Source organism: Oncorhynchus keta, chromosome 24 (assembly GCF_023373465.1).
Source record: "Oncorhynchus keta strain PuntledgeMale-10-30-2019 chromosome 24, Oket_V2, whole genome shotgun sequence".
Lineage (NCBI taxonomy): Eukaryota > Metazoa > Chordata > Actinopteri > Salmoniformes > Salmonidae > Oncorhynchus > Oncorhynchus keta.
The window spans coordinates 48117774-48139684 of record NC_068444.1 but is presented as its reverse complement, the minus strand read 5'-3'; the positions used below and the strand labels follow the sequence as shown (position 1 = coordinate 48139684).

At 43.0% G+C, this 21911-nt stretch overlaps 1 protein-coding gene across 2 annotated transcripts; it reads left to right on the top strand.

The window, feature by feature from the left end:
* Nucleotides 1-275: 275 nt before the first annotated feature.
* LOC118357649 (oxysterol-binding protein-related protein 7-like) lies at nucleotides 276-21884 on the top strand. 2 transcript variants are annotated; one of them, XM_035734973.2, is made up of 22 exons: nucleotides 276-402; nucleotides 521-714; nucleotides 8141-8386; nucleotides 8615-8755; nucleotides 8835-8888; nucleotides 8979-9092; nucleotides 10504-10665; nucleotides 10812-10965; nucleotides 13882-14003; nucleotides 14485-14574; nucleotides 14832-14855; nucleotides 15337-15508; nucleotides 15613-15704; nucleotides 15837-15999; nucleotides 16276-16559; nucleotides 16833-16970; nucleotides 17076-17139; nucleotides 17315-17393; nucleotides 17487-17782; nucleotides 19643-19769; nucleotides 19948-20070; nucleotides 20217-21884. In XM_035734973.2, the coding sequence occupies exons 3-22, from the start codon at nucleotides 8246-8248 to the stop codon at nucleotides 20323-20325; spliced, it is 2649 nt and encodes an 882-aa protein (XP_035590866.1). In that variant the 5' UTR covers nucleotides 276-402; nucleotides 521-714; nucleotides 8141-8245; the 3' UTR covers nucleotides 20326-21884. The 2 variants fall into 2 exon arrangements, with proteins under 2 accessions (XP_035590866.1, XP_035590865.1); XM_035734972.2 differs by having other exon boundaries at nucleotides 14485-14583.
* The last annotated feature ends 27 nt before the right edge of the window (nucleotides 21885-21911 follow it).

Below are 21911 nucleotides of genomic sequence, written 5' to 3'. Positions count from 1 at the left end.
ATCGAGATGTGGACTGATTTATGAGTCCTGGTTTATTCACAGGAAAGTGGCCTGGTGTTGCTCTTGAAGGATTTGCAGACAGTGTTCCAGGACTGTAAGATGATCGCTGTGATCCAAAACAACCCCACCAATTCAGAGGACATTCTGCTTCTCAAGCATAGGCTCTGCTAGCATGGAATCAACATTAAGTTTATTTATATTGTGCCTTTGAGGCAAATTGTATAGCCGTTTGCATTTTTAAAATGGTTTAACCACAGGTGATGAGGTCCTACCTGCCAGACAGCCCTTACATTAACATGGGGCCTCTATTCATTGGCCAGACTGTTATATTTGTTATTAAAGAGCCAAAGGTGAAGCAGATGTTTCTGAGTTTGAGGACCAGCCCCCGGGTGGTATTATTGGGTAAGTACAATCTGATGGTCCTACTACCAGTATAGCAAAACTGTATTACATGACTTCAGTGGAGATACTATAAGACAAGCAATTGTGTAATGTCTTACTTTTCCTCCCACTGTTTTAGGGGCCCGTAAATGGAAGACATTACTGAGTCGGCAGGGGGTGTTGAACTATTGCCAAGCTGTCGTCAGTGACCCTGGTCCAGAGAAAGTTGGTGAGCGACCTGACCATGATGACCCCTCAGACAGCCTCCATGCTGCAACGCCACCCCGTCCACCTCTCATTGCTGCTCCAGCAAAAACCTACTTGGTTAAAGAGGTAATCGTCTGGGGTGATCCTTTTTTAACATATCAAAATCTGAGTAGACATTTGCAAAAGTCATTACCAAGAGTCATGCATGTTGCAATAGTAATGAGAATCAGTCTAGCCAAAATAAACACAAGTGGTCTCGGGGAGTTCCTGACAAATGCTAATCTGGGGATTACAGAATGTTCACCTGGGTCAATCTATTACCGATTACCGCTGCTATTCTGGGTTTGTGGGAGAGAACCTAACATATTAATCTCAATTCAATATCAGTCTGTCACAGGGCAAGCCCTACTAACCCACAGGGTTGCGCATTAATTGAATGTGTGTGTGCTATATCACACGAAGCATCCTTTTCAAATAGCCCTCTTGAGTTTCTAATTTAACTATAGAAAATAGCTTTTCACATGATGTCAAGACCTTGGATCATGTGTATTCTATGCTGCAGAACAACATTGAAGAGACTTGATTTAAATGTCTTGTAAACATGCAGTTATCCAATGGAGATGTAGGGACAGACAAGCCTAGGTGCACCATAAATTGCCAGGTCTACATGTCTAGCAACACCCCATAAGCACATCTAATTCCTTAAGCTAATGCGGATAATGCCCTGGCCACATTGCGCAGTGGCACTGCTCTCCATGGATTTGGGGGATGCACATTTTACTCATTGCTTGAGGACAGGGAAGCCGTCACTGGCCGTTTCTACAACACTTTTTGAAGGCATTTCTTGTTTTTCCCGCATATTTGTTGAGAAAGCCATGGTCAACGATATGGTAAGGCTCTGTGATTTGACAAACAAATGGGAAATCACAAAGTTTGTTGGACATTTGAAGACAAAATAATTACCATGATGAGAGTGGTCACACATGAACTTCAGGTAAGCACACAGACTGATATTTGCATTTATTGAATGTGTAGTTTGACGAGATGACTTTTCAGGAAAGGGGAATTTCCAAGAATTGTATATGAATTGCAATTTCAACATTCACACTTTAGCCAACTAAACAAACAACCACATAACCAAAACAAGCTACAGTAATTATTGGGTTGTCCTATTTCAAAGTGTTGATATTGGACACAAATATTGCAATAAATCAGATAATTATAGATTTGGCTAGTATAGAATACATTTTTTTTAACACTTTATTAAGCACGTCATTAATCAGACTAGGATCTTATGGCTATGAAGGAGATGTTTAATCAATGGATGGTTGGAGAAAAAATATCCCACATTTTAAACTTGTGCCATGCTTAATTAAAATGGTTTTGTTCAGTTCAGACCATGAGTCAAGTTGTGTGGGACAATAATTCATAATGGGCTTTAGATAAGAGCCTCCTTGCCCCTATTTAACCCTTGTGATGAGGCCCAAGGTTATGCCTTTTTGCATAGTGCTTTCTTGAGAATAATAAGTAGTTTGTATCATTTAACCACATAGCAGGTTGACTCACTTGTTTGATCACCACCTTCACCCTGTCTGTGGTACACTCACGCAATTGTCAGACAGTGGCATCAGAATTTTCAATCCCTGAGGCACAACACCGCGATACTTCCAGCAACGTGTCGCAAAGCAGACTCGACAGACCAGACCGAGGTTTGACAAGTCATTGGAAGAAGTAAAAAATGTGTTTAATTGAAAAAAATCTCATTCAAAAGGCAAAACCTAGGTACGAACCTATATAGTGCGTTAGGAAGGTATTCAGACCCCTTTACTTTTTACACAATGCAGATAGCTTGGTTAGCCAATGTGCGGGAGCACTGGTTGGTTGGCCCAATTGAGGTAGTATGTACATGAAGGTATAGTTAAAGTGACTATGCATATATGATAAACAGAGAGTAGCAGCAGCGTACTGTGGTCTTTGACAATTTTTAGGGCCTTCCTCTGACATCGCCTGGTGTCGAGGTCCTGGATGGCAGGCAGCTTAGCCCCAGTGATGTACTGGGTTGTGGCCTTGCGGTCAGAGGCCGAGCAATTGCCGTACCAGGCAGTGATGCAACCAGATGCTCTCGATGTTGCAGCTGTAGAACCTTTTCAGGATCTCAGGACCCATGCCAAATCTTTTTAGTTTCCTGAGGGGGAATAGGCTTTGTTGTGCCCTCTTCACGACTGTCTTGGTGTGTTTGGACCATTCCAGTTTGTTGTTGATGTGGACACCAAGGAACTTGAAGCTCTCAACCTGCTCCACTACAGCCCTGTTGATGAGAATGGGGGCGTGCTCGGTCCTCCTTTTCCTGTAGTACACAATCATCTCCTTGTCAACACAACCAAATATCAACATTTGAATGATACTTATCTTGGATAATTCCATCTGTGCTACTGTGCCACTGTCTGGCGTTAGTTCTAGTTTGTCTACAATGAATAATTGATATGTTGGATTCACATCTCCATCTCAACCAAACATCCTATTCTTTAACTTAGATTTTTAAAATGGAGATGTGAATCCAACATATACATTATTCATTTGAAAACAAACTGGAATTAAATCCAGACAGTGGTACAGATGGAACTATCCAGATGGAACTATCCAAGTAAAATATATCTCCTTCAAATGTTGATATTTGGTTGCGTTGACAACCAAACACAATTCAATATCGCTAATATCATGGCATTGTTGAATACTTGTTTCTGATTGGCTTGAAGGGCATTCTAGAGCGTGCATTATGTAAGGGATAGTCAAGGGGCTATGCTTTCTATGGAAAATAATAATAGAATGTCCTTCAAGCTAATCAGAAACGAGTATTCAACAATGCAATGGTATAATTATGCAATAAGGCCAGAGGAGGTGTGGTATATGGCCAAAATACTACGGGTAGGGTCTGTTCAGTGCAACACGGAGTGCCTGGACACAGCCCTTAGCCGTGGTATATTGGCCATATAAAACAAACCCCCGAAGTTCCTTATTGCTATTATGAACTGGTTACCAACAGAAGAAAATACATGTTTTTTTGCATACCCGTCATTTACTGTTTGATAAAGTGCATTCGGAAAGTATTCAGACCACTTGACTTTTTCCACATTTTGTTACAGCCTTATTTTAAAATGAATTAAATAGTTTTTCCCCTCATCAATTGACACACAATACCCAATACTGACAAAGCAAAAACAGGTTTGTATAAATGATTGCAAATTTATAAAAATACAAATAACTGAAATATTTAGACCCTTTCACTCAGTACTTTGTTGAAGCACCAGCTGAGATGGTTATCATTCTACAAGATTGAGGAGCTCTGTCAGAGTGACCATCTGGTTGTTGGTCACATCCCTGGCCAAGGCCATTATTCCCCGATTGCTCAGTTTGGCCGGGCGGCCAGCTCTAGGAATGATGGAGGCCACTGTGTTCTTGGGGACCTTCAATACTGCAGAAAGGTTTTGGTACCCTTCCCCAGACCCGTGCCTCGACACAATCCTGTCTTGGAGCTCTGTGGCCAGTTCTTTCTACCTCATGGCTTGCTTTTTGCTCTGACATGCATTGTCATCTGTGAGACCTTATATAGACAGGTGTGTGCCTTTCCAAATCATGTCCGATCAATTCAATTTATCACAGGTGGACTCCAAATTGTAGACACATCTCAAAGATGATCGATGGAAACACGATGCACCTGAGCTCAATTTTGAGTCTCATAGCAAAGGGTCTGAATACTTATGTAAATAAGGTAATTCCGTTTTTTATTTTTTTATTTTTTTATTTTTGCAAAAATGTAAAGAAACAGTTTTCGCATTGTCATTATGGGGTATTGTGTGTAGATTGATGAGGCTCTTCTTTTATTTAATCGATTTTAGAATAAGGCTGTAAATGTAACAAAATGTGGAAAAAGTGTAGGGGTCTGAATACTTTCTGAATGTACTGTATACCACGGCTGTCAGCAAATCAGTATTCAGGGCTGAAGCAGTTTATAATTATGCAATAATGCACAAGGGAGTATATTGGCCATATACCACAACCCTCTGGCCTTATTGCTTAAATAACGCAAACAGTATATCAGCGAGGTAGAATAGTTCTTAATTCCCCTTTGAAGGTACAATGTACATTCCATGTAGATTCCACGCCACAATACGTTGGAAAATGACGTTGAAGCAACGTTGGTTCCACCAGTTTGTGCCCAGTTGGAAGTTTGTTCGAACTGATTTGTGTTCAAGCAGCAGCGAAGTCACCAAAGATATTTTACAACCAACCCAAGATAGTTCATCTGTGTCGTTTTCAATGGGAGTAAATTAAGCATAGTGAGCAGAATAGGCAAGGAGGTGGGCAGAGCCAAGCATGCGCTAGCGAGATCCTATTGTCGTGTTCTAGCATGTATTAGCATATTTCTGTTAGGGAACGCCTTCTCTGTGAAGTACACGTATACAATAACTAAATTTACCCTTGCACACCTTGTAAACAATATTTTGGCAAAGGGTCACGTCTACAAAACTTAGTGTACTCTGTTTGCAACTGATAATAGTTTTGGGAATAGAAAACTGTATTGAGATCGGACTTTTCTTTGGTGAGAAAATCATCCGAATGTCGGCCCAGTGCCACCTCACTCCATACAGTGAAACAGCTGGCCCCTTGTTCCAACTGTGAACTCACAGTGACAGCACTGAGCAGCAGCTGAAAGGAGGTAGACTAATGGATCCCGCATGCGTAGAAATCTCTGTATTTTTTGCAAAGAGCAAGTTGGGTTCCTGAAAATCCGGAACCGCAGCCACTCCGCTATGGGTTGTAGCCTATAGTTGTTGTACTTTTAGGGATATAACTTCTTGCCACTGTGAGGCAGTAAAACATAAGGTGATGGGTCAGGTCATAGGTTTGGTTAGTTATAAACGTAGACTCATCGAGATGACGTAGATGCACAAAGTAAACCGTAGTAGTGGGTACATTTCCGTAACAACAAAGAGCAATTAAAGGCGAGGCCTAAAGGAGAAGTTGTATTTTTACAACCAAATCTCTTTTTTTTGTATGTTATAGAAAGGTCCAGACATCTTTTTTGAGATTTCACTTGTTTTTGAGAAACTTACCCCAACAGTGAATCGTCCTTTTAGAGACGGCAAAGCTCTCAGTATAGTGATGCAGCTCTTTAGATGTTGTACACATGAAATTGTCATTCCAAACTTTATCTGCAATGTTATATTCCAGTTTTCCTTTACACTGCTGTGCAGGCCGGGTGTGTCTATGTAGTATACGAACATAATTCATGATTTTTACTTTATTTGAGTTAGTTTTGGAGTCAAAGATAATAGTTTCAGTAGAGTTTTAGCTTTTCAAATGGGTTTGTTAATGATTTAATTTCAGTTTACTAAATAGTTTTATCATGATTCTTTTTAGTTTCATTTTTAGTTTACGATAATAACCTTATAGTAAGGTTACTATGGGTGTGAAATACGTCAGGAATCAGGTAAGACCCAGATGCAGACCGTGTCGAAGTAAACATGTTTATTAGAGCAACAGGGGCAAAGATACAGGACGGCAGGCAGGCTCAGGGTCAGGCAGAGGTCGGTAATCCAGAGGTGGGGCAAAGGTACAGGATGGCAGACAGGCTCAGGGGCAGGCAGAGTGGTCAGGCGGGCGGGCTCAGTGTAGGCAGGGGTCAAAAACCAGGAGGATGCGAAAAGAGAGATGGGGAGAGAAGCAGGAGCTGATACAAAAACCGCTGGTAGGCTTGAACAAACAAGACGAACTGGCAACAGACAGACAGAGAACACAGGTATAAATACACGGGGGATGATGGGCGACACCTGGAGGGGGGTGGAGATAATCACAAAGAGAGGTGGAACAGATCAGGGTGTGACACATTTATCCTTTTGACGTGATATGAAAGTAGAGGGCCTTATGTTTCTAGAACCGAGTTGCAATTGTGAATCGATTCACGTTTAGATCGTGCCGGCCTATTTGACGGTTTTGACATATCCTTCGTCCTTCATTGACTTCCTGTCAAAATAAAATAAATTGATTCAGTTAGTTGGAAGTGGTCCCTTGAACATATAGATAATTGGTGTGATCAAATGTAAACCATAAACATCACCTAGCATGCAACATCCCCACATCGTATTCATAATCCAATGGACAAATGGCCCGCTTAAAAATGCCATGCAAGGCAATACACGGAGCATGCACTGTAATTGTGTATTTTTCTGTGTTGAGTAAGCAAGCTTGAAGCTTGGCTAGCAGCAAATCTCATTATCCAGTTCCTGCCACATGCTTTCCTGACTGAGGTCAGAGAGGCACCCATCCTTACCTCTGTCCTCAACCATCACATGTAACACCAAGCCTGCATGGGTGCACATGGACACACAGCCTCACAGCCTAACACACATCATCTATTGTGTTTTTGATGGCTGTAGACGTGTCACTTTTGCATAGGCCTAGCACTCCCATACATAGGCCTCAAACTTTGTTTTGTTGTCACCACTAGCTTCAGTGTTCTCTGCCTTGTGATGTCATTATTCCATGTGCAGGCGGGGTGTTGCTAAAAAAGACTTGGCTAAGCCAATTAGAAGGAAGGTTGCTAATCCTGTTCTCAGATTCCCAGCCTGTTGGGAGGAAGTGAGCACAACTCTTACTAGCCTACAGGCAATGGCCTCTGATATCACGGCTCTTCCTTTACTGTATATTGAAATGGAAATGGTTATTACACTAGATGGGAAATCTGACATTGATCTTAAATAGCTTAGTAGCACAAATACCTGTAGTTCAAGGCTGAGAGGGATCTCAGGTTCTGTCACAAGCCCCCATTGAAACCATTTGCCAAGACCTAGATGTGGTTTTAGTATTTTAGAAATAACACCTGCTGGCAAGTTATGAATACAGGCCTCATATCTTCATGCAACGACCTCAGGCAAGAGATTTGTGAATCAAACATGTTGAAGAGTCTCTTCAGCCTCTTATTCACATAATTGCAGCAAACAATTGTCCGATTCAGAATGGGCAATTTACTCAAAAAAAGCTACACGCCAGTGCTGATGGTCCCTTTCCACACCCATTTGGTCTACCCCAGATGTTGATGTGAGGCTGGCTACTATTGCAGAATTATAGCACTGCATAGATTTTGTCTTTAGTGAGAGAGTATTTGTTTACTGACAAAAGTCAGTCTTTCTGAGGTGAACAAGGTAGATCCAGTACAATCCAGGTAAGCCTAGGCCATGTGTTCAAGTGAAGCATCTCTCTGGGAACCAGCTTAGAGTGAGTCCCCTCAAGTCCTCCGAAGTTTAGTATGTTTCACAGATTTGTGTCAGTGTTCGGGTGTGTTGGACACCTGGGGGAAGGGTGCATAGGATTTAGTATGATTTTTCGGCCAAGAATGCAGCTCTGTTGAGATGCCATTGAGATCATCTTAAATAACAACTATTTCAAAACCTTCCACGTACAGTGTCTGTGTTGTCCACATAAGTCATAGTTTATTTCTGTAAAGGTTGTTTGATTATTGCTCACATTTCATGTGTTTTACTTTCTTTCTCAGACCTATACCCTCCTGAGATGACAGGGAGTTTGTAGCAGGACAGTCTCACTGAAAAATCTACCATTATAACACAAGGGAGGGAATCCTGACATTATCATTTCAAAAATGGAATCATTTCAAAATCCTTACGGGGCCACGCTCAACCGCAGCCAATCGCTGATGAGTGGCCTGGAGAAGACCCCTCCCACCTGCAACAAGCCCACCCACTCTCGGAGCAGTAGCACTGCCTCCTCCCGTCACTCCCGGGTGAGTATGTCTCTTCCACCAAGAGAGTCACAATGACAAGGAATCAACATCAACAAATTCACAGTCACTGACAGAACTAATTACATTCTATATGTAAGGAGTTTTAGGCCCATCCTGCACTTCAAATATCCAAACAAAACTTCAAACTGGATGTTAACATTTCACAAACAACAGGACTGTCTCTAGATGGTTGTTGATGTGTCTGTTATGGTGTTGTCTCACCCTCAGAACATTAAAGATTGGGAGGTGATGGACGACCTTCAGGTGGACGTGACGTCAGGTGACAACCCCCAGGACCTGACCATCCCAGGCATCTGTGAAGGATACCTCCTCAAGAGGAGAAAATGGCCCCTGAAAGGCTGGCACAAGGTCAGCAAACTGTCCATTCATCACTATTTTGGAAATGAGTTCATTTTGTCCTTAATTCATGTGTTTATCCTACTTTCAGAGGTACTTTGTGTTGGAAACAGGGATCTTACGATATTCCAAAACCCAACAAGATGTAAGTGCACATTCCCTTAATTATATATTTGAGTTCAATTATGAAAACCTCCCCATTAATAAAGGAAAGCACTTATTTTTTACTTTAAAGATCACAAGGGGAAAGCTCCATGGTTCATTAGATGTCAGCCTTGCAGTCATGTCAATCAACAAGAAATCCAATCGTATCAATTTGGATGCAGGAGACATTCTATATCACATGAAGGTATGCCCCATCCCTTTCACCTTATTTTAGCTTGTTGACTGTGCTACATACACTAACATTCAAATGTTTGGTGTCACTTAGTGATGTCCTTGTTTTTGAAAGAAAAGCACATTTTTGATCAGAAATACAGTGTAGACATCGTTAATGTTATAAATGACTATTGTGCTGGAAACGGCAGATTTTTCTATGGAATGTCTACATAGGTGTACATAGGCCCATTATCATCAACCATCACTCTTGTGTTCCAATGGCACGTTGTGTTAGCTAATCCAAGTTTATCATTTTAAAAGGCTAATTGATCATTAGAAAACCCTTTTGCAATTATGTCAACACAGCTGAAACGGTTGTTCTGATTAAAGAAGCAATAAAACTGACCTTTAGACAAGTTGAGTATCTGGAGCATCAGCATTTGTGGGTTCGATTACAGGTGCAAAATGGCCAGAAACAAATAACTTTCTTCTGAAACTCATCAGTTTACTCTATTTTTGAGAAATGAAGGCTATTCCATGTGAGAAATTGTCAAGAAACTGAAGATCTCGTACAACACTGTATACTACTCCATTCACAGAACAGGGCACACTGGCTATAACCAGAATTGAAAGAGGAGTGGGAGGCCCCAGTGCACAACTGAGCAAGAGCACAAGTACATTAGAGTGTCTAGTTTGAGAAACAGACACCTCACAAGTCCTTTGGATAAAAGCGTCTGCTAAATGGCATATAATAATAATAATAATAAAAAGTCCTCAACTAGCAGCTTCATTAAATAGTACCAGCAAAACACCAGTCTCAACGTCAACAGTGAAGAGGCGAATCCGGGATGCTGGCCTTCTAGGCAGAGTTCCTCTGTCCAGTGTCTGTGTTCTTTTGCCCATCTTAATCTTTTTATTGGCCAGTCTGAGATATCTCTTTTTCTTTGCAAATCTGCCTAGAAGGCCAACATCCCGGATTCGCTTCTTCACTGTTGACGTTGAGACGGGTGTTTTGCTGGTAGTATTAAATGAAGCTGCCAGTTGAGGACTTGTGAGGCATCTGGAACACAGGAGTGATGGTTGCTGATAATGGGCCTCTGTACGCCTATGTAGATATTCCATTTAAAAAATCGGACGTTTCCAGCGACAATAGTAATTTACAACATTAACAATGTCTACACTGTGTTTCTGATCAATTTGATGTTATTTTAATGGACAAAAAAAATGCTTTTCTTTCAAAAACAAGGACATTTCTCAGTGACCCCCAACTTTTGAACGGCAGTGTACATTATGATTAAACAACTTAAATAAACTAAGTTGAGTATTGTCCAAGGTTAAATTGAAGAACAGTTGAGTTGGATTATCTTTTCGGGATTACTTTTAGATGCCTGTAGTAATTAAAATGAACTTGACGCCACTCTTCCTGTTCTTTCGTCTCCTAGGCCAAGAGTCATGAACTGTTCTACATCTGGGTGACCAAGCTGAGTGCCCACCGCATGTTCAAGAAGAACGAGGCTGCTCAAGTGCACAATGGCTTCCTCCAGGCCTTGTCCCAGGGCACCAGTGTGGCTGGACTAGCACAGAGGAACGGCATGCAGGACGTGGTAAATTCTCTTTGTAGAGATCCAGTCTCTGTTGATAATGATGGTGGTTCATAGTCTTGTATTGACTCTCTTTCTTCTCTGTCTGTCTGTCTGTCCGTCTGTCTGTCTGTCTGTCTCTCTCTCTCTCTCTCTCGTCCGTATACCAGTCTTCCTACCAACACTACCAAAGCACTACAGGCTCTTACATGGGTGAGACAGCTGCACCAACACTGTCAGAGTTTCCCTCGGTCAACCCTGGGGTGAATGGGAAGGTGTCAGCCTGGTTACAACAGACTCATGACCCAGACAGCTGTGCTGAAGGTACTGCACTCTTATCTTGTATACAAAGTACACTCTTGTACACCCTTGATGCGTCACTACAGATACCCTGGTTCGAATCCAGGCTGTATCACAACCGGACGTAATTGTGAGTCCCATAGGGAGGCGCACAATTGGCCCAGTGTTATCCAGGTTTGGCAGTAATACAACCAGTCAGGTTGATGGCGCAGCTGTAGAACCTTTTGAGGATCTGAGGACCCATGACAAATATTTTCAGTCTCCTGAGGAGAAATAGGCTTTGTCATGCCCTCTTCACGACTGTCTTAGTGTGTTTGGACGATGATAGTTTGTTGGTGATGTGGACACCAAGGAACTTTAAGCTCTCAATCTGCTTTAAGCTCTCAACTGCAGCCCCGTCGATGAGAATGGGGCGTGCTTGGTCCTCCTTTTCCTGTAGTACACAATCATCTCCTTTGTCTTGATCACGTCGAGGGACAGGATGTTGTCCTGGCACCACACGGCCAGGTCTCTGACCTCTTATTGATGTTGGTGATCAAGCATACCATCGGAAAACTTGATGATGGTGTTGGAGTTGTGCCTGGTCATGCAGTCATGAGTGAACAGGGAGTACAGGAGGGGACTGAACACGCACCACTAAGGGGCCCCGTATTGAGGATCAGTGTGGCACATGTGTTGTTCCCTACCCTCACCACCTGGGGGCGGCCCGTCAGGAAGTACAGGATCCAGTTGCAGAGGGAGATGTTTAGTCCCAAGGTCCTTATCTTAATGATGAGCTTTGAGGGCACTATGGTGTTGAACGCTGAGCTGTAGTCAATGAATAGCATTCTCACATAGGGTGTTCCTTTTGTCCAGGTGGGAAAGATTACATCCTCTGTGGATCTGTTGGGGTGGTATGCAAATTGGAGTGGGTCTAGGGTTTCTGGGATAATGGTGTAGATGTGAGCCATGACAGCCTTTCAAAGCACGTCATGGTTACAGAAGTGAGTGCTGCGGGTTGGTAGTCATTAAGGCAGGTTGTGTTCTTGTGAGCTGCTTGAAATATGTTGGTATTACAGACTCAATCAGGGACATATTGAAAATGTCAGTGAAGACACTTGCCAGTTGGTCAGCAAATGCATAGAGTACACGTCCTGGTAATCCATCTGGTCCTGCGGTCTTGTGAATGTTGACCTGTTTAAAGGTCTAACTCGCTCGACTATGGAGAATGTGATCATACTGTCATCCAGAACAGCTGATGCTCTCATGCATGCTTTAGTGTTATTTGTCTCAAGGTGAGTATAGAAGTAATTTAGCACGTCTGGTAGACTTGTGTCACTGGGCAGCTCGCGGCTGTCCTTCCATTTGTAGTCTGTAATAATTTGCAATCCCTTCCACATCCCTCGAGCGTTGGAGCCGGTGCAGTACGATTCAATCTTAGTCCTGTATTGACGCTTTGTCTGATTGATGGTTTGTCGGAGGGCATAGTGGGATTTCTTATAAGCTTCCAGGTTAGATTCCTGCTCCTTGAAAGCGGCAGCTCTACCCTTTAGCTCAGTGTGGATGTTGACTGTAATCCATGGCTTCTGGTTGGGGTATGTACGTACGGTCACTGTGGGGACGACGCCATCGATGCACTTATTGATGAAGCCAGTGACTGATGTGGTGTACTCCTCAATGCCATCGGAAGAATCCCGGGAACATGTTCCAGTCTGTACTAGCAAAACAGTCCTGTAGCTTAGCATCTGCTTCTTCTGACCACTTTCTTATTGACCGAGTCACTGGTGCTTCCTGCTTTAGTTTTTGCTTGTAAGCAGGAATCAGGAGGATAGAATTATGGTCAGATTTACCAAATGGAGGGCGAGGGAGAGCTTTGTATGCATCTCTGTGTGTGGAGTAAAGGTGGTCTAGAGTTTTTTTCCCTTGTTGCACATTTAACATGCTGGTAGAAAATAGGTAAAACGGATTTGAGTTTCCCTGCGTTAAGGTCCTCGGCCATTAGGAGCGCCCCCTTTGGATGAGCATTTTCCTGTTTGCTTATGGCTGTATACAGCTCATTGAGTGCGGTCTTAGTGCCAGCTTGTAGTAGCCAGTTTGTAGTGGTACATAGACAGCTACAAAAAAATACAGATGTGAACTCTCTTGGTAAATAGTGTGGTCTACATCTTACCATGAAATACTCTACCTCAGGCAAGCAAAACCTTGAGACTTCCTTAGATTGTGTATACCAGCTGTTGTTTACATAGACCACCACCCCTTGTCTTACCAGAGGCCACTGTTTTATCCTGCCGAAAAAGCTTAAAACCCGCCAGTTCTATGTTATTCTTGTCGTTGTTCAGCCATGACTAGGTGAAACTTAAGATATTACAGTTTTTAATGTCCCGTTGGTAGGATATACGTGATCCTTAGTTCGTCTATTTTTATTATCAATTGATTGTACGTTGGCTAATAGGACTGATGATAAAGGTAGATTACCCTCTCGGTGACGGATCCTTACAAGGCACCCGGACCTTGGTCCCCGATAGCTCCGTCTCTTTCTCCTGCGAATGACGGGGATGAGGGCCTTGTCGGGCATCTGAAGTAAATCCTTCCCGTCCGACTCGTTGATGAAAACGTATTCCTCAAGTACGGGGTGAGTGATCGCTGTCCTGATGTCTAGAATCTCTTTTCGGTCATAAGACATGGTGGCGGAAACATTATGTACAAAATAAGTTACAAGTTACAAATAACCCGAAAAAACATACACAATAGCACAATTGGTTATGGTATTGCAAAACAGCAGCCATCTGCCAAACGGTATAAATATAGGATTTTTTTTGTACTCATGCAAACAATATCTATAGCTCCTAATTATCATGAATCATGGACGACCACAGTTAGGAGATACAAGTGTTTTGCTCTTAACTCCCCAATAGAACTGTTCTAGGACCTGCCCTAACAGCATCTGTATTGTTTTTGCAGAGCTGAACCGTTGTCAGTTGGACCTGTCTGAGCTGAACCGGCTGGTCCAGAGGCTGCAGTCACTGGAGGGGGGGCAGCAAGCCTTCACCAATGGAGAGCTGCAGCGCATCATCAGCATGCAGGTGAGATGACGCAACACCACTACGGCCCAGTTCCAATCTAAAACTTCCTAGGATAGGTTTAGCAATGTGGTAATGGTTCCACCCCAGCCGTCTCAAGAGGGTAGGATCAAATATCAACACTTAACCAGATGTTTCATGTCTACACATTTTCCCAGGGGCGGGGGGTGACTTTGGAACTAGGCATACCAGTGAGTTGCAGGACAAGGGTGTGAGACATGCTCGAATGTAGTAATGTAATGAGACAACTGGCTCATCCCACTGGGCAAAAACTGGTTGAATTAACATTGTTTCCACGCCATTTCAACCAAAACATTCAACGTGATGACGTTGAAAAGGGAATGTCATATTGTCTTCACCCAACTTTACTAAATCCAATGACGGGGTGAAATGTTGGGTTTATTTCACGTTGAATTCATGTCTGTGCACAATGGGATGCCTGTTCAGTGGTTTAAGATGAGTCTGTTTTTTTAATTCCACCAAGAATCTTTCCCTTGAGAAACCCAAGAAGTCCAGGTCTGGCAAGATATGGGGTCACTCACGCACAATGTCAAGGGTGGAGGCCCTCGGAATGGTAAGACAGGTTTGTAACACATAAAGCATTTGGTTTTAGCTGTGGTTCTTAGATTAAATGTGAAGGTGATTTAGGAAAACTTTAGACTCACCTTTTAGTTTTGACTTATGGATATTGTTCCAGTGAATTTTCCAATGGATTTGGTACTAATATTGATTGTGTACCACTGACGAATCTGTTATGAATAGAATGTGTTGATTTTGTGTATTATCCAACCCAATCCCCTGATAACTTTTAGACTTGTTTTTAATCCAAAGCCTTTTCGTGGGATTACAAAATCGGTGAGTCAAGACTATGACACTAGGCAGACTGCCAAAGCATGGAACAACTAGTCCTAATTTAGCTCTTCCATGTTGTCCAGACAGCCAAATATAGACAAAGGGGTATATTTGTTTACAATGGAAAGTAACATCATATCAGATGTAACTTTAGGGACAGAGTAACGCAACGATTTTACAGTTAAACATTGCTATCAGATGGACGTTTGCAAATTGTAGTTGTGATAAAAGTTTGAGAAATAAGACATTTGTTTTGGCTAAAACCTTGTTGGACATACATGCTCCTAGAACTTGACGTTAGCTTTTAGCCTTCCATAGTAGTTATATTGCATGGCTTGTACACAGCTCTCCTTAATTTTCCATCTACATTTGAAAATATTTAACATCTCACTAATGCAGGGAATCAGTGACTGACAAATACTGTAGAAAATGGCTATTCCGTTTGTTCTACTTTTTCATTCTTCACCATTCCTCAATTTTGTAGCTGTCCTCCAGTCACCTGAACAGCTCTTCCCAACTGGGTGCGTCTGTCCCCTCCCTCTCAGACTATGTACCCTCCATCCCAGACTACGTCTGCTCCCAGCTGTCCCCTCCCACCAACACCTCCGCTGAAGGCAAGAAGATCCAGCAGGACATCTGTACTTTGTCCCAAAGAGGTCAGAGCCAAATACACACAGACACACACACACACTTTGCCTTCAGGTGTTACTGTTACTACTGATGATACATGTGAATTTCTTGATTTTCCTGTTCCCATCAGTGCACACGTCCCTCAAGTCTGTGCATGAGGCCTTGGCCCAGGAGCGTCAGAGACTGCAGGACACTTACTACCAATCAACCACACAGGCTGAGGTGAGGGTACACACCTTCAAAGAGACAGGTTTGGTTTACAATAGACCTGTGAGTGCTTTTCGTCACCGATTCTGTCTGTTTTGCTGTCTTTCTCATGGTGTCTATTGTTCGTCACTCTTCCCCTCTCTTTAGACTGCATCTGGGAACGAGTCCCGCCGCACGCCCTCAGTGACAGACTCTGCAGCAGAGTATTTTGATGCGAGTGACGACGTCCTGAATGGGAGCTCCTCTGAGTCTGACGAGTCTGGTCTGAGCGACAGGACCACCAGCAACTCTGAACCTGAGGAGGGCCATGGTGAGCGTGAAAACACACGCACGCACAAACGCACACACACACATTGATGCAGCTGGCTTCCGGGTTAAGCGAGCGGGTGTTAAGGAGCGCGGCTTGGTGAGTCATGTTTCGGGGGACGCATGACTCGACCTTCGCCTCTCCCGATCCCGTTGGGAAGTTGCAGCGATGAGACAAGATCGTAATCACGAAGTTGGGGAGAAAAAGGGGGTAAAAATGTACAAAAATGAAATATGTTGTTTTTCAATGTATTGAAACTTTTATACATTTTCCTCACAGCTTCGGCCACTCGTGAGTACCGTGCCAGCATCTCTAAGGCTCCCAACAGTGTTGTGCCCATGAACACTGGCCGCCGTACCACTCTGCCTGCCCACTGCCCAGAGAATGCCCATGTGGGCCTGATGCAGATCCTCTACAACAATATAGGCAAGGACCTGTCCCGTGTCTCCATGCCTGCTGCTCTCAACGAGCCTATCAACCTGATACAAAGACTGTGTGAGGAGCTGGAGTACTCCGAGCTGCTGGACATTGCCAACAACACACAGGACCCCTACCAGAGGATGGTAAAGATTTTATTTAAATACATTAATGTATATGTCTTCAATATTTGGTAACGCAAAGGATGTACGGCTTTTCTTAAGGACACTGAATGGGAAAGTGCTCAAAGTAGCAACATCTTTTCACATCAATAAACTATGATAAAGATGCTCCATACTGTCAAAGGTATATGATAGAGTACAGTATACATTGAGCCTCAGGCTTGAAACGAAACCCCGTAACGACAGCTGCAGTATGTTAGATTAGAAGACTGAAGGTGTTTCTCTGTTCTTGCGCAGGTCTACATTGGTGCCTTTGCCATCTCTGGTTATGCTACAGCTCACTACCGCAACCGCTACAAGCCCTTTAATCCACTCCTGGGGGAGACCTATGAATGTCTGAGAGAGGATAAGGGCTTCCGCTACATCAGTGAGCAGGTAGGAGGACTGAACCTTCTCTGACATCCCTCAGCAGAACTGAAGAGTGACCAGGCCAGACTAGTTCTGTCAGATTCAGACTAGACCATTCTTGTCTTTCATCAGGTCTGCCACCATCCCCCCATCTCTGCATGTCACGCTGACTCAGATAACTTCTCCTTGTGGCAGGGTGAGATTTCTTGATTATAAACGAGCAAAACCTTTCTTCTAGTCAGCTAGCGGTAAGCGTCTTAACATTTGCCTTGAACCATTTTTGATTTTTTTTGTTGTTGTAACTATACTATCGTACACTTGTATCAATAATGTTTCTCATGGAACACAACATATTTATGTCACCTGAACAGACCAGCGATGGAAGAATAAGTTCTGGGGAAAGTCACTGGAGATCATGCCAACAGGGATCGTGAACGTCACTCTCCCAAGGTAAGTGTCCTGGTGGCCATTTCTTTACTGTCTACTCTCTCTAGCTGTTAGAAAATAAAATGTGAACTGCTCTACCTTCAATCACTCTTTCAGGTTCGGGGACCACTATGAGTGGAACAAAGTAGTGACCTGTGTCCATAATGTCCTGAGCCAGCAACGCTACCTGGAGCACTATGGGGAGGTTATCATCCGTAACCTCAACAGCAACGCGTGCACTTGTAAGATCACCTTTGTCAAGTCCCGCTATTGGGGGTCGGACACCATCAAGAACGAGGTGCAGGGCACCGTGCTGGACCGGACTGGGAGTGTTATCCACCGGTTCGGCGGGTTGTGGCATGAGGGCATCTTCTGTGACACTTTTCCCACTCCGCAGTGTATCTGGAAGCCAAGTGAGTATCCCACCCACACAGGGAAAAAACTCAGAGTTTAAAGCATAAATCTTGTATAAAGGCTTTATTTCTCCTGTAAAGAAAATTGGACTCATTATGTTCGACACCCATTGAATACAAATATGTAGTATGCAGGAAGCCTATTTAGAAAGACCAAGTTGTAAAAGGTCATTCTAAATCGTGCCGTTTTGTCACACAACACAATGCCACAGATGTCTCAAGTTTTGAGGGAGCATGCAATTCAAATGCTGACTGCAGGAATGTCCACCAGAGCTGTTACCACGTGTAACCACGAGGGCTGATGAAACTGGGACTTGGGCACAACGGAATCATTTCCGCTCAAACTGTCATAAACCGTCTCAGGGAATCTCATCTGTGTGCTCGCCATCCTCATCAGGGTCTTGACCTGACTGCAAGGTTGTCATTGTAACCGACCTCAGTGGGCAAACGCTCACCTTCGATGGCCACTGGCACGCTCGAAAAGTGTGCTTTTCAGGGGTGAATCGCGGTTTCAACTTTCCCGGGAAGAAGACAGACAACGTCTGCGTGAATCATGTATGGCATCATGTGGGCGAGCGGTTTGCTGGTTCACGTTGTGAACTGAGTGCCCCATGGTGGCGGTGGGGTTATGGTATGGGCAGGCATAAGATACGGACAATGCATTTTATCGATGGCAATTTGAATGCACAGAGATACCGTGACGTGATCCTGAGGCCCATTGTCGTGCCATCCATCCACCGACATCACTTCATGTTTCAGCATGATAATGCACGACTCCATGTCACAAGGATATGTAAACAATTCCTGAAAGCTCAAAATGTCCCAGTTCTTCCATGGCCTGCATACTCACCAGACATGTCATCCATTGAGCATGTTTGGGATGCTCTGGATCGACGTGTACGACGGTGTTCCAGTTCCCTCCAATATCCAGCAACTTCGCACAGCCATTGAAGAGGTGTGGGACAACGTTCCACAGGCCACAATCAGCATCTCTATGTGAAGGAGATGTTTTAATTGGACCTTTATTTAACCAGGCAAGTCAGTTAAGAACAAATTCTTACTTTCAATGACGGCCTAGGAACAGGCAGAATGACAGATTTGTACCTTGTCAGCTCGGGGATTTGAACTTGCAACCTTTCGGTTACTAGTCCAACTCGCTAACCACTAGGCTACCCTCTGCCCCTGTGTCGCGCTGCATGAGGCAAATGATGGTCATACCAGATACTGACAGGTTTTCTGATATTACCTTTTTTTTTTAAAGGTATCTGTGACCAACAGATGCATATCTGTATTCCCAGTCATGACACTTTTTTTTGGGTGCGCCAGGACCATTCACAGCAGAGCTCACTCAGTTTAGCTCAACACTGATTGGCTATTATTTTTATTATTATATATTATATATATTATATATATATATATATCAAGGTAGGCCAAATGCTCGCTGGCTCCCCTTACATTCAATGCTACGGGCGGCAACAATGTCATACTCTTTTTAACCAGACAGCATCAAATAGATATGCTACACATACTGAGACAGAGGGGCACTGTTTCACTCGCTCTGATGCTTTCTCCGGTCAGATACATTCAGCCTCTTGCATATTGAAGGAAATCTATGAACACAGAGAGACGAAAGATAAATCATTTTTTTTATGTTTGTTTCTTTTTTTTCTTGATAAACGTTTTGGGGAAGCCTGGTTTCCCTTGGCATCCATGAATACACACCACTTGTTAAGATAAATCGGTGTTTTAGGACATTTTCTCGTGGTTAGTGGTATGCTAACTAAAGACATTGTGGTTTGAGACTGTGGTTACAGTAGCTTATTATTGTAGCTCACCTCATTGGCTTCTTTCACTGTGCAGATCCCCAGCCCAAGGACTACTACCTGTATTACGGCTTTTCCAACTTCGCACTGGAGCTGAACGAGCTCACCCCAGGCTTGAAGCCTCTTCTGCCCCCCACAGACTCACGCCTTCGCCCTGACCAGAGGTGAGTGGTGCCTCAATGGGCCGCGGAGGGCTTGATTATTATGAAACAATTTTACAAATCATGTTTTTATATTGATAAGGGCCTTACATTTTTGAACCAGGAAAAATTCAGGGCCTTACTTGTTGATACGATTTGATAGGTTTGATGAATTGGAGCGGTTTGTTTTTCTTTTCCTCAGGATGCTGGAGGATGGGAGGGTGGATGATTGTGATAAGTTTAAAGAAGAAGTGGAGGACATGCAGAGGGAGCAGAGGAAACAACTGGCCAAGAAAGGACAAGAGCACAAGCCACGCTTCTTCAAGTAAGCCCCTGCTTTTTTAGTCTTCAGTGATACTGAAGCAATAACAATCAGTGTGTCATCTTATATCTAGGATAATACTTCGCCAAGCCCTAACTTCAAGGTATGCTTTCAGTAATTGACATTTTCTGTTCATTTTCCATATTCAGGAAAGCCGTGGATTCCTCTGGGAGGGATGTGTGGCTGACCAACGGAACCTATTGGAAATTCAGAGAGAACCCTGGGTTTGCTAACACAAACAACCTGGAACTATGGTGAAGAAACGCACAGGGGACATTTGGTGGCCTGCGAGAATCAAATGACAAAATGACCCAAGTCTGTATTGAAACCCAGAGGATACGTGGTGGGAATTGATGAAGGCTTGGATGAACTGTCCTGAGAAGCCCACCTTCTATCATCACCATCTTATATGCACTCCCAAGACAAAGAAAACTTCCAGGAAAGTCTGGAAACTACTTGAATCCACTGAACAGTCAACAGTGAACAGTCAAGTTGAAAATAGTTCCCAGAATCCCCTGAAAGTGTAGCATCACCAGAGAAGGATAAAGAGAGACTTTGTTAATTTTTCTAATGCATTTCTACTGGTACTTGTATTGTCCATTGCAATGTAGTTACGATCATTCCCTATTGTTTGTGTACATTTATGTTCCTCTATCAAGATGCATGTTCTGTCCAGAGCAGTGTTTCCCAACTCCTGTACTCGAATACCCCAAAAATACACATTTCTGTTGTAGCCCTGGAAAAGCACACCTGACTCAACTTGTCAACTAATCAGCAAAGCCCTCAATGAGTTGAATCAGATGAGTTAGTCCGGGGCAACAACAAAAATGTGTGCTGTTGGGGGGTACTGGAGGACTCGAGTTGAGAAACACTGTCTAGAGCAGGGGTATTCAACTCTTGCCCTACGAGGTCCGGAGCGAGCTGGTTTTCTGTTCTACCTGATCATTAATTGCAACCACTTAGTGTGTCAGGTCTAAATCAGTCCCTGATTAGAGGGGATCAATGAAAACAATCAGTGGGACTGGCTTCGCGGTCCAGAGTTTGAGTTTGAGCGGCCTCGAGGGGTGGAAGTGTGAGGTTCATTTGCTCAGGTCAAGAAAACATTTACTGTGGACTAATATTCATAGATTGTATATTTTGAAATGTGTATTTTATACTCTCTGGGCTGAATCCTAACTAGATGTTTGTCTTTCATCACTCAACACTTTCACATAAATCTCCCAAAGAAATCTATGCATGATTCTTAGTTATGTGAGTGGATCTTAAGTTAAGATACGACCCTTTATGAATGATTGTTGAATCATATTTATTTCAGTGGCACTAGTGTATTAAATACCTCTCTCTCTTTTACAAGAGTTAATTTTAGTAAGTCAAAACCATTTGACATGGGAATATAACCTATAACTTGTCATCTAGCTTGCATGAATTGTGCTTTTGATTTGTGATTTTAGTTAACACTAATAATGCTATTGTGATGATTAAAGATATTTCTCATGAAAGGGGTTACCAAGTCGAAACTGGTTGAGTGGGAACTGAATGTACTGCACTCATCATAATTAATCTGCTTTATGGTACCTTTGATAATGGTGAATTATGAGTATAATCAAATTATGATCAAACTAGACTTAATATCAACATGTGTAATATACAGTACAATGGATATATGGCTATTATTCAATAGTTTGTATTTACATTCCACGAGATACCAAACCAAACAGTTGTGATTTAAGATAGTTAAACTTTAATTCATGAATAAAAAACAACAGTACAATACACACGTAAGCCACCTTTAATAAATAACATTTTTCCCCCCTCTGTTTTCTGCCATTCAAGTCTTTTTTTTT